The sequence below is a fragment of the Zootoca vivipara genome, chromosome Z2 (assembly GCF_965207765.1).
Source record: "Zootoca vivipara chromosome Z2, rZooViv2.hap1.1, whole genome shotgun sequence".
Taxonomy (NCBI): Eukaryota; Metazoa; Chordata; class Lepidosauria; order Squamata; family Lacertidae; genus Zootoca; species Zootoca vivipara.
The window spans coordinates 37,266,286-37,279,369 of NC_142585.1; the positions used below are offsets into that span (position 1 = coordinate 37,266,286).

Genomic DNA, 13,084 nt, shown 5'->3' on the forward strand with positions numbered 1-13,084 from the left:
ACTTGGGCTTGGAGAGAGTTGGGTTCAGAATAGCCTTGGACCAGCTGCTGTTTTTGAAAACAATCAACCTCACAGAACTGTTTTAGGGATAAAAAGTGGATTGAGTAGGGAATAAACCATCTCACCAGCTCTAGGTACCTCTGTTGCTAGGACCTGCCCCCCCATATTTTATTCAGATTGGCGCCCCTGCAGGATATCACAAACAGGGAGAGTGCTGTTGGGTCTTGCTTGCCGTTTCGCAAAGGTATGTGGTGGCCACTGTGAGAATGAGATGCTGGGCTAGCCTTTAGCTTGATCCAGACTCTTCTGCAGAGTGTTCCACATTGTGACTAATTTATCGGTCTCCACCCCATCCTTTTATGACAGATCCTCTTAATCAGTTGCATTCCAGGGGAGTGCAGGGAGGAAGCCCAAGGAGAAAGAGAGTCCTGCATCCATGACAAGACATTATAGCAAACTGTGAAGACGCTCAATCAGGCACTGGAGTTACCTCGGCATCCTTGGAATGAGAAGCCAAAGAAACCAGCCTGGCACTGATCACATGACACACCTTCCACGCCAGGTTGACAAGAGCATTGCCCTGTGAGTGGGTGGCAGTGGCTGTGTTGAGAACCTACTGGGTGGCATTGGCAACTGAGGAGGGGGAGAGAGGGAGAGAAAGAGAGAAGAAGAAACAGCTTAGAAACAGGTTATTCAATGGCCTGCTCATATAATCCTGTCTCTATGCCAGTGGTTCTCAAAGGGTGTGGTTTGCCGCAATGGTGTGGCAAGAGAGGATGGCAAGTGGGGTGGGAAGATTCAAGGACAATCAAAGGAAAATAACAAACATCTCAGAGTAGCAGAGTAGATTATACTATCCTAATATTATTTTTATTTATTTGCAGAATATGGATAGATAGCTTTTCAAAATCCAACAATGCTAGGAGTTGTTTATTTTTGTTTTCCAATGTATTTCTTATCAATAAAAAATTAGAAGTGGCACAAGCAAATTTTTATTCTGAAAATATGACCCAGAGGTAAACTTTGAGAACCATTGTTTTGCAATAAAATTTGCTTCCAGGTCCTTCTCAACCACACACTGTTAAGAATGGTTAAGTTGGCTCAGAAAACATACCGGACATCCTATGTGGCGGAAACACTATGGGACTGCCTGCCTGCCCTAATTAATTAAATTTATACACCACTTGACTGTAAATAGACCCTTAGAGTTTTATTGATAATTTTAATGTTTTGTTTTGTTTTTTGTAAACAGCTGTGAGGTTTCATTGCAATCGATTAGTACAGTAATTTTGAAAAACAACAACTACCCCAAAATGGGAAAAGCCTTTAAGGAAAGTAAAACAAATACTATAATTATCAATAAAAGTCAAAGTTCACTGCCAAAGCAAGAAATCTTAGCAAGTATGTATGATGAGGTTGTTCAGCTCCATAACTAGGGTATATTTGACACAATATTGAACTCCAATCAGTAGCACAAAAGTAATCAGAGTATGTTTAACCAGCTGTAGCTCAGAGGAAGAGCATCTGCTTTGCATGCAAAAGGTCACAAGTTCAGCCGCTGGCTTCTCCAGGTAGGGCAAGGAGAGAAACCTGCTTGCAATACTGGAGAGCTGCTGCTACTCAGTGTAGACAATATTGAGCTAGATGGACCCAACGGCAGGTTCCTCCTATATAACATATTCCCCACCTGATTTTTCTCTAAAAAATCATTTTCTCCCCCACCCTTCCTTCCCACCCACTCCACTCGATTACCTTTTGCAACCCTTTCCTGGCTGGAGGTCATAATAACCTGCTTGGCATTGGCTGCAGTCCCGCCCAGTCACATGGGGGAGGCAGATGCACTGACCGGTGACATCATCACAAGTCGTTGCTCCGTTGGTAGAGCCTCCAGGGTTACACTTGCAGGCTAGGAAGGATGAGGGGAGGGAAAAATACATTATTACACTTAAATACTTGGAGGGCTAAGCCTACTGGTCTTGGCACAGCCCAGCCCCCCCCCCAAATTCAACAAGCAACCCATATTTGTTGTGTGCATTTAAAATCTAAATTTTCAATTCTGTTGGCTTGTTTCCCCCCAAAAAATAAATAGTTTTTATTGTTTTAAACCTGGGTGGGGAGCTTCTTTTGGACTTGGGGCCACATTGTATTGCATTCAACATTCTAAGGGCCACATACAAATGGATACACTCCATCCTGGCAGTGGCCACAGCATGCAGAGCAGTCTGAGGCTGAGCCACTGCCAGGCCAAGCGGAGGCAGGACCCCAGCTCCTACCTGATCTTTTTTATTTGCTGTGATGGCCCAGTGCCCTCCCAAGCATGTGCATGCCCTCCACCCCAAAACCAAAAAATAAAATAGAATAGACCCCAAACCCAGACATTTCCATTAAAATGTAAAAATCCACCCGGATGGGCATGTTGGACCCCCAAAACAGGGTATGTCCTTATATGCAATTGTTCTAGAGCCACTTCATAGAAGTGGCCAGGGCCAGAAGCAAAAAAAAAGGTGGGGTAATGAATGTAAATTTTACCTTTTTACAATAGGATTGTTTCTACACACATTTACATCCCGCTCTATCCACGCCAGGCAAAAACATCCCTTAAAAATGATTAAGATAGTGTTGTCTGAGTTTCACACCTGTGTTGTAATTTATGATCTTGTGGAAACCATAATTTTATGATTATTTTTCCTTTTTAGTTGCCTTTGAAGTGTCCAGAAACATCAATTTGTCTAATCACGATTAGCTCCAGAAGGCAGCAAGGCTGGACATTCACAAGGGCACCAAAGTTAGCAACAGGGCACACTGCTCTTGCTACAATTTCCATTTAGCACAGGAAATCCAGGAAGACTGGATGCAGTCTAAAATAATTCTCTGTTTCCATATTTTGCTGCTTCCATGTTATGGGAATCACTGAAGGTGTCGCGCCAATAAGCCCACGTGGAAGTGGGCAGGACACAGGGCCCCCTCTTTCTTTTAAAAATGGGGAAATAATATCTGACCTACACCAATGTCCGAGCATCTCACCAGACACAGGAGGGTGATAAAGGCATAATGAAAAGAGATACTTTCCAATAAACATAGACTCCTTTCTTAATCTATGTTAATGACCAAAATCAAGACTGTGTTATGCCAACCACTCAATACTGTTTATGAGTTCCTCTAATCCAGGGGTCGGCAAACATTTTCAGCAGGGGGCCGGTCCACTGTCCCTCAGACCTTGTGGGGGACCGGACTATATTTTGAAAAAATATATGAACGAATTCCTATGCCCCACAAATAACCCGGAGATGCATTTTAAATAAAAGGACACATTCTACTCATGTAAAAGCATGCTGATTCCCAGACTGTCCGCGGGCCAGATTTAGAAGGCGATTGGGCCGCATCCGGCCCCCGGGCCTTAGTTTGGGGACCCCTGCTCTAATCCCTGGATCCAGCAAGTGTTGAAAGCTAATCAAGCCAAGCTAGCATCCTCGTGAGGTGATGGACTGCAACTGTAGGAGAAACAAGACCCTTTTGGGTTGTTGATGCTGTGAACCCCTCCATCGTAGGCTCAGGTTGTTATATATGTGTAAATATCATAAAGGCACCACTGTCTCCGCTGTGCCTCATTCCAAAAGGAAAATCGGACTTTGGCTAAGTGGCTGGAACCCCTGGAATCCTTTTTTTAACGTCTGCATGCTGCTGGACCAAAAGGTTTCTAAGCAGCTCTCAGGAGGAGCGGAAGGCATGTACTCACGTTTACACTTCACAGCATGGTGGGTGGCTAGTGGATCTCCATAGAAGCCTTCCTGACACCTCTCACAGCGTTCCCCTGCAGTGTTGTATAAGCAGCGGAGACACTGGCCCGAGACAGCATCACAGTTGCCCACAGCATTGGGGTCCACGTTGCTGTTGCATTCACAGGGGCTGCAAGGTCGGACTGGACCATTCCTTCCAAGGGGGTCCCCGAAAAAGCCATCATCACACAGCTCACAGAGTCTCCCTAGAGAAGAGCAGCAGAGGTAGGAGGAGAGAACCAGGTTTTGTCAACAAGTCCCGCCAACAGAGACTGCAGATGGTACTGGAGTTCCTAAGAGAGCTGAAAGCAGTTTGCAAAAGGTATCACTTTCCAAAGCGTTCACATGTAACGCAGGTGCTTTCTGGTTTAGTAGAGTTGGTAGGTTTTTTTAACAATTGGAATATAACTTGTTCATCCTGTTCTGTCAGAGTGGGGTGACTGCATTCACTCTGATTACTAATTCCTCTTTCAAGCCATCTTCAACTGTCTGAAAAATATCATTTGTTGGTCTCCTGGGAAGCATTACATCAGCAGCCCATATTCCATTATTAACTCAGGCGGGAGAATTATTTCACTCTGCTCTGGTGTTTGCTATCATTAACATGAACCCAAACTTCCCTATAAGCCATAAAGACAAAATTGTACATTCCTTTCCTTCTGAAATTGATTTTCCGCCACTAATTTGCAAATGACACAGAGGTATAAAATGTTTGTTGCTGATTTCATGAGTCAATGTTTAAAATAAACATAGAGGTTCATTCGGGCAAAGACAGAGTGACAGAGGAGAATGGGAGAGAGCAAAGGCAGAAATATATCCCCAAATTTAGTTCTATAGCCATAAGGACCAGCAACTTGCACTTAAAACAAACCCAAGAGGAACTGAGATTCTCAGAGGTGCCTTGAAAAGCAGAGAGAGCTAAAGGAAGAAGTGGGAAAGACCATCTATATAGTTTTCAAGGGAAAATAAGGCACCCACCTCATGACCAAGGGAGCAGTTTGTGGAGCAGGGTTCAGAGGCTTCATGGTCACCAGCAAAAACAACAACAACACAGATTGGCAGATTGGCAACCACTGGTTTAACGTATGAGCAGAGCCCCAATAGTTATACCCACCTCTTTGTCCCAGTGGGCAGTGGGTACAGACCACCTCTCCGCTCTGTGGGAGAGCCAGACAAGGCGTCTGGCCAGGGCAAGGGCAAGGCCTACAGTCATCAAAGCGGCCAGTGAAGGGGTTGCCATGGAAACCAGCAGCACAACGCTCACAGGAAGGCCCCTCTGTGTTGTGCAGACATTGGCAAAGGCCTGGTGGAGAAAGGAACAGGACAAGCCACTCAGGAATTAAGATAGAAGAAAACGGAAAACAGCTGCTTGCTGTCCTCAAATGGAATCACGGTTTAGTTTTTTTTTTGTAAGAACAATAGAGAGGCCATTTTGTGCCGGGCAGGTAGTCCACCTAGGCTGGTGTTCTCGTATTGACCAGAAGTCCAGTTCATATATCCGGATTAAATATATCTACATTTTATATTTATATTTTAACAAACTAATCTCCTTGGTCTGCTCAATGGTGCAGCCCTCATTTGAAATTGACAGATACTGGTCGGTATGTTGTCTCACATGGAAATTAATTATTTTTGGAAGTCCTAGAAATATTGAATGAACAGCTAGGTGTCTGGGGCATGTCGCAAACATTCTTCTTGTTTTATTTCCAAAAGGTATAAATCACTTTATGTTAGACATGTCAAAGTGGTATACAAAAAGGGAGGATCCTTAAAACAAACTATAAAAACAGGGTAGATACAGCACAGAGAGCTTTCTGATTCAGCAATCTAACGGGTGGACATAATAAAATTATCAATAAAACAGATGAAATAATAAAGAAAGTACACACACGGAAATCGGCAAAACCATTTAATGTTCAATTAGAAGCTGGGCTAGCATGAGGATAATAATAATAATAATAATAATAATAATAATAATAATAATTATTATTATTATTATTATTATTATTATTATTTCTTCTTTCCCCCACCGAAAGACACCTGAACAAAGCTTGCATCCCAGAGCTCTTGTGCCGCCCACCCCTAGACGAATAAAATAGACCAGACTTTGGTAATCTTTGGAAGCCAATATTTGGTGCTCCCAAATAGATATTCTCAATTATGGATCTTCCCAATTTGTGCCGCCTTCACTCAGTGCCCTGTGAAGGAAAACTGTCAACACTCTGGCAGCACCCTAGAGCCCTTCCCTCCATCCCAAAGATGGGAAAGCCCTTACTACACTTCTGGCTTCAGGGAGGCAGTGTCAGGGCTCTGGCAGCCCTCCCCACAGCCACACAGTAATTGCAGCCTATGCAAGGCAATATCTGGCACCTCCAAGTGGATCTTCTTAATATTGCACCACCTCCAATTTTAGGAGGACTGAAATAGCATAGCACTATCTAAAAAGCAGAACAGGAATAGTAATGGACTGGAAACAGTGTTAAGTACCTCCGGAGGAATATACTGTACCCTACAACCAAAGCAGGTCCTACATGCAATGTATTATATCCTATTTGAGGTTTTGTTACTTGAAAAGGCACAGATATTGACAGACTGTAGGTCAGAAAGGAAAAGGGCTGCAACGAGGGCTAGGCGATGTCAACATCGTGATATGTCACCAGCTAAACACCGTGATACACCAAAAAAATTTAAATTATCACCTTTGGTCTAAAATAAAATATCTAGAAGGGATACACAGACACACCAGCATACACAGAAGGGGATAGGAGAGGAAAGAGGCTTAAACAACAAAGCAAGGTTTTTTAATATTAATTTTAAATCAGCAGTAAATAATCCCAGTTTATTCTTCTACTAGAAAAGCAAGCATCAGGAACATGGAGAGGGACGACTAACTTCTTTGAAAGCCAAAATGTACCGCCCCCTCCAAATGGATTGTCTCAATTATGGATTTTTCCAATTTTGTTCCACTTTGGCATGGCACCCTGTGCAGGAAAACCAGGCTCTGGCAGGGTCCCAGAGCCCTTCTCTCTTTCCCCAACCTGGGCAAGCACTTACCAGACTTCGGGCTTTGGGAAGGTGGTGCCAGGGCTCTAGCACCGCCCTCCCAAAAGCCACACAAAATGGATGCACTTTGTAATCTTTCCTAAAATGGCAGCCTGTGGGAGGATAGTATTTGGCTCCCCAAGTGGATCCTATCAAGTATGCATCTTCTCACCTTTGTGTGGGCAAGCCCTTACTAGGCTTCCGGCTTCAGTATGGTGGTGCCAGGCCTTTGGATGCACCCCCTCCAACAGCCACACAAAATGGACGCACTTTGTAATCTTTCCTAAAATGGTGGCCAGTGGGAGGCCAGTATTTGGCGCCCCCAAGTGGATTTTGCAATGACGGCTGGGCGATTTCAACATCGTGATATTTCACCAGCTAAATATCGCAATATACTGATGTAACACAACATCTAAAATAAGGATGAAACTATGTGCAGTAGAAGCAAACAAACGGGTTGAAATTCTGGGAACTGCTATTATCTAGGGGGTCTAAAATTTATAAAATCGTACTTACTTTTAACATATTGTTACAACCATTACTTTATAGTAAAGATAATTTTAAAATTTGCTCTTTTTCTCTAAAATCAAGCCTGTGCAGGCAATTAGTAGCCTAGAAATCAAAGTAAAGTGGGAGAATATTTCCTAACAGACACAAGGGAGACACACAGAAGGAAGGGGACAAGGGAGGAATGAGGCTTAAAAAACAGGGCAAGATTTATTTTTTGAAATAGCCCGTTTAGGGAAGTAAATAAATAGAGCACACACATACAAAACAACACGAGCAGAGCTTTCCAAAGTTTTCATGTTTGGGACACACTTTTTAGGCACACGTACATCATTTCAAGATAGAGTGATTCAGTTTTACTAACCAACTGCAGGTTAAACAAATCCCTTTCCAGCCCCAGGAAAAAGGGGGGGCAGGCAAGTGTTTGGGTGACAGGACACACTTACGCATTGCGACACACAGTTTGGAAAGCTCTGCACTAGAGCAAAGCTGCAATCACATTTGTTTTACTCAGCTGTGGGAAGGTTCTGTTTGGGCTTTGGCAGTATCCCAGAGCCCTTGTATTGCCCTTCCAAGGGCAGATAAAACGAATCCTTAAAATTTTGTGCCACCTCAGCTAGGCACCCTGTGCAGAAAAACTGCCCATACTGCTCTGGCTCTGGCTCCAGGGCTCTGGCAGCATCCTAGAGCCCTTCCCTCCTTCCCAAAGCTAGGCAAGCACTCACTGGACTTTCCGCTTTGGGAAGGCGGTGCCAGGGCTCTGTGCCGCCCTCCAACAGCCACACAAAATGGATGCACTTTGTAATCTTCCCTAAAATGGCTGTGGCCTGTGGGAAGCTAGGATTTGGCGCCCCAAGTGGATCTTCCCAAGTATGCATCTTCTCAATTTTGTGTGGGCAAGCCCTTACTAACTTCTGGCTTCAGTATGGCGGTGCCACCCTCTTCCAACAGCCACACAAAATGGACGCACTTATTAATCTTTCCTATAATGGTGGCCAGTGGGAGGCTAGTATTTGGCGCCCCCAAGTGGATCTTCCCAAGTATGCATCTTCTCAATTTTGTGTGGGCAAGCCCTTACTAACTTCTGGCTTCAGTATGGCGGTGCCACCCTCTTCCAACAGCCACACAAAATGGACGCACTTATTAATCTTTCCTATAATGGCGGCCAGTGGGAGGCTAGTATTTGGCGCCCCCAAGAGGATCTTCCCAAGTATGCATCTTCTCAATTTTGTGTGGGCAAGCCCTTACTAACTTCTGGCTTCAGTATGGCGGTGCCACCCTCTTCCAACAGCCACACAAAATGGACGCACTTATTAATCTTTCCTATAATGGCGGCCAGTGGGAGGCTAGTATTTGGCGCCCCCAAGAGGATCTTCCCAAGTATGCATCTTCTCAATTTTGTGTGGGCAAGCCCTTACTAACTTCTGGCTTCAGTATGGCGGTGCCACCCTTTTCCAACAGCCACACAAAATGGACGCACTTATTAATCTTTCCTAAAATGGCGGCCAGTGGGAGGCCAGTATTTGGCGCCCCCAAGAGGATCTTCTCAATTTTGCAAGGAGGGCTGAGCGATGTCTGCTTTTCAACATTGTGATATGTCATCGCGATATATACCGATACAGCACCATGTCCGTGTCTGAAATATGAACGGAGATATGTAGAACGAACAGAGTTACATGCCAGCAACTCTTAGGGGTCTAAAACTTATTCATTTTAACTTAATAAATTGTTACAAGTGTGATTTTATATTACCAATATTTTTTAAAATAATACATTCTCTCTAAAAGCTGTAGAATAAATTAGCAGTGTAGATGTCAAAGGTAAGGTGAGAGAAAGTTCCCTAACAGGGATGGGGGAACAAAAAAAATAATTCCTTCCAGTAGCACCTTAGAGACCAACTAAGTTTGTCATTGGTGTGAGCTTTCGTGTGCATGCACACTTCTTCAGATAGAGATAAGGGAGACACAGATTGTGGGGGGGGGCAAGGGGAGGAAAGAGGCTTAAATAGGGCAAGGATTAATTTTCTTGTTTTAAACGCAGCATTAAATAACCCAGTTTATTTTTCTACCAGAGTAGTGGAGGCTGCCAAGCAAGCCACAAAAAAAGCCGGACTTTGGGGTGGGGAGGTAGAAAGGGGTTCCTGCTCTTGCAAGAGCCCCAAATTTTGTGCCACCTAGGCAGGGTGGCTCTTGCATAAAAACTGCAGGCTCCGATTTGGCTCTGGGAAGGACACTGCAGGGCTCTAGCAGCACCCTAGAGCCCTTCCCTGCTTCCCAAAACTGGGCAAGTAGTTACTGTACAGTACTAGACTTTCGGCTTCAGGAAGGCAGTGCCAGGGCTGCAGTAGCCTCCCAGAGCCCTAGCGCCGCGCTCCAACAGCCACACAAAATGGATGCACTTTGTAATCTTTCCTAATATGGCTGCGGCCTGTGGGAAGCTAGGATTTGGTGCCCCAAGTGGATCTTCTCAAGTATGCATCTTCTCACCTTTCTGTGGGCAAGCCCTTACTAACTTCCAGCTTCAGTATGGCGGTGCCAGGCCTTTGGAAGCACTCCAGAACCCTAGCGCTGCCCTTCTCCAATAGCCACACAAAATGGACGCATCTTCTCAATTTTGTGTGGGCAAGCCCTTACTAACTTCCAGCTTCAGTATGGCGGTGCCACCCTCTTCCAACAGCCACACAAAATGGACGCACTTCTTAATCTTTCCTAAAATGACGGCCAGTAGGAGGCCAGTATTTGGCGCCCCCAAGAGGATCTTCTCAATTTTGCAAGGAGGGCTGAGCGATATCTTGCTTTTCAACATTGTGATATATCATCGCGATATATACCGATACCAATACAGCACCATGTCCATGTCTGAAATATGAACAGAGATATGTAGAATGAACAGGGTTACATGCCGGCAACTCATACTACTTATGGGTCTAAAACTTATTTATTATTACTTACACTTAAGAAGTTATTACAACTGTGATTTCATTTTACCAATAATTTTTAAATCAGCATCTTTTCTCTAAAATAAAATCTGTGGAAGAAATCAGCAGCACAGATGTCAAAGATAAGATGAGAGAATGTTCCCTAGCAGAGATTAGGGAGACACTGATTGGGGGGGGCAAAGGGAGGAAAGAGGTTTAAACTCAGAATTAAATAACCCCCGTTTATTTTTCTATCAGAGTAGTGGAGGCTGCCTTGCAAGCCATAGCAACCTGCCAGGCTTTTGGGAGGGGAGGCAGAAAGGGCTTCCTGCTCTTGCCAGAGCCCCAGATTTTATGCCCCCTGTGCTGGGTGCCCTGTGCATAAAAACTGCAGGTACAATTTTGTGCCACCTTGGCATGGCACCCTGTGCAGGAAAACCAGGCTCTGGCAGCAACCTAGAGCCCTTCCCTGGTTCCCAAAACTGCGCAAGCACTTACTAAACTTCTGGCTTTAGGAAGGTGGTGCCAGGGCTTTGTGCCGCCCTCCAACAGCCACACAAAATGGATGCACTTTGTAATCTTCCCTAAAATGGTGGCCTCTGGGAGGCTAGTATTGGCGCCCCCAAATGGATCTTCTCAACTATGCATCTTCTCACTTTTGTGTGGGCAAGTCCTTACTAACTTCCGGCTTCAGGAAGGCAATGCCAGGGCTGCGGCAGCCGCCCAGAGTCCTAGTGCCTCCCTCCCAAGGCCACACAACGTGGACGCACTTTCCTAAAATGGCAGCAGCCTGTTGGCGCCCCCAAGTGGATCTTGTTTATTTTGCAGCACCTCAGATTTTTTGAATGACTAAAATACCATAGGACTATGTAAAAAGGAGAACAGGAATAATGGACTGGAAACACATTTAAGTACCTCAGGAGGAATATACCCTACAACCAAAGCAGGTCCTGCATGCAATGTATTATGTCATATATGACATTCTCCTACTTGAAAAGGCATAGAGATTAACAGACTAAAATAAGCATCCTATAAACATACGTCAGAAAGGAAAAGTCATCCCAGAGCCCTAGCGCCGCCCTCCCAAAAGCTACACAAAATGGATGCAGTTTGCAATCGCTCTTAAAATGGCGCCCTCTGTGAGACCAATATTTGGCGCCCTCAAGTGGATCTCCTCAAGTATTTTTGGATGAAATAGCATAGTACTATGTAAAAAAAAAAACAAGAACAGGAATAATGGACTCGAGAAAGCGTTAAGTACCTCCGGAGGAAAATACCTTGCAACAAAAGCAGGTCTAACATGCAACATATTATATATGAAATTTTGCTATCTGAATAGCCAAGGAGATTGACAGACTAAAAAAGAAAAACGGCTGCGATTAGGGCTGGGCGATGTCTGGTTTTCAACATTGTGATATGTCATCACAATATACCGATATAAGACCATGTCTGAAATAAGGATGGAACTACGTAGAGACAAACGGGGTGGTGTATTTTGCAACTCCTACTTCTTAGGGGTCAAAAACTTACCTATAAGTTATTGTTATGCCGATTTTACAGTACAGATAATTTCAAAATTAGCACCCTTTTCTAAAATCAAAGTTGTAGAAGTAACTAGTAGCATAAGTTGTCAAATCTAAGGTGGAAGAATGTTCCCTAACAGACAGGAGGGAGATTCACACAAACCAGCACACACAGAAGGGGAGAAGGGAGGAAAGAGGCTTAAACAACAAGGCTATATTTATTTCAATTATTTTAAACTTCCTGCTCTTGCAAGCATCCCAGCAGAACTTTGGTGTCAGGAGGTGTGTGGGAAAAATAAATATTTATTCTCCACCCATCCAAAAACACCTGAACAAAGCTGTGATCACATAAAGTTTACTCCTATTCCAGAGCCCTTGCAACACTCTCCCAAAGAAAGATAAAATGGATGGACTTTAGTAATCTTCTGAAGCCAATATTTGGCACCCCCAAATATATCTCTTCTCCAGTTATGGACCTTTCAAATTTTGTGCAGCTTCAAAACTGCCGGCACTGCTCTGGGAAGGAAGCTCGAGGGCTCTGGCAGGGTCCTAGAGCCCTTCTCTTTTCCCCAAAGCTGGGCAAGTGCTTACTAAACTTCCAGCTTTGGGAAGGCGGAGCCAGGGCTCTGCGCCACCCTCTGCGGAGAGCTCCAAGGTCCAGGCAAGGGCAGGGCAATGTCTCATTTTCAACATTGTGATATGTGGCCAGTTAACATCACAATATACCAATATTACAAAACGTCTGAAATAAGGACAGAACTGTGTTCAGGTGAACAGCATAATGTGCTGGCAACCACTACTACCGTACTTAGGGGTCTGAAACTTACAAAATCGTACTTACCTTTAACATATTGTTACAACTGCTATTTTACAGTACAGGTGATTTTTAGATTATCACCTTTTCTCTAAAATAAAAGCTGTAGAAGTAATTGGCAGCATAGATATCAAAAATAAGATAAGAGAATGTTCCCAAACAAACACGATGGAGACACAGACACACCATCATAGGGTTGTCATACCTCCAGATTTTCCTGAACATACAGAAAATCACTGAAATGTCGGAGAAAATCTGAGTGTACAAGCTGTTGTGCCTTTGGCACGGGCAAAGTTCATAAATGTATTTAGTTTGTATGGGCTGTTATTGTACTGGGTAGTGCGGCTCCACCTACTGGTCAAAAAGAATATTGCTGACAGTTGGGACAGTTGGCCTGAGGGGTTAGACAGGAGGAGTTCAGTGGGTGTGAGGGTATCAGAGGGAGTGCTGTTACATGTTCTCCACCTGCAAGATAGTATCGTTGTTTTACCATTTAATACTTGTC

The 13,084-nt window shown here is 44.2% G+C and overlaps 1 protein-coding gene across 3 annotated transcripts in view; it reads right to left on the minus strand.

Moving 5' to 3' along the window:
• Window positions 1-13,084, minus strand: part of LAMC3 (laminin subunit gamma 3) — a 96,905-nt gene that overhangs the window by 19,975 nt on the left and 63,846 nt on the right. For all 3 annotated transcript variants that reach the window (XR_009557032.2, XM_060270544.2, XM_088664831.1), the window contains 4 exons: window positions 4,891-5,079; window positions 3,737-3,982; window positions 1,753-1,906; window positions 491-633 (listed from right to left, as the gene is read on the minus strand). Coding sequence is in view for 2 of the 3 variants with exons in the window: in XM_060270544.2 (XP_060126527.2) it covers window positions 491-633; window positions 1,753-1,906; window positions 3,737-3,982; window positions 4,891-5,079 (732 nt within the window). In the remaining variant the exon portion in view is untranslated. The remainder of the gene's footprint in view (window positions 1-490; window positions 634-1,752; window positions 1,907-3,736; window positions 3,983-4,890; window positions 5,080-13,084) is intronic.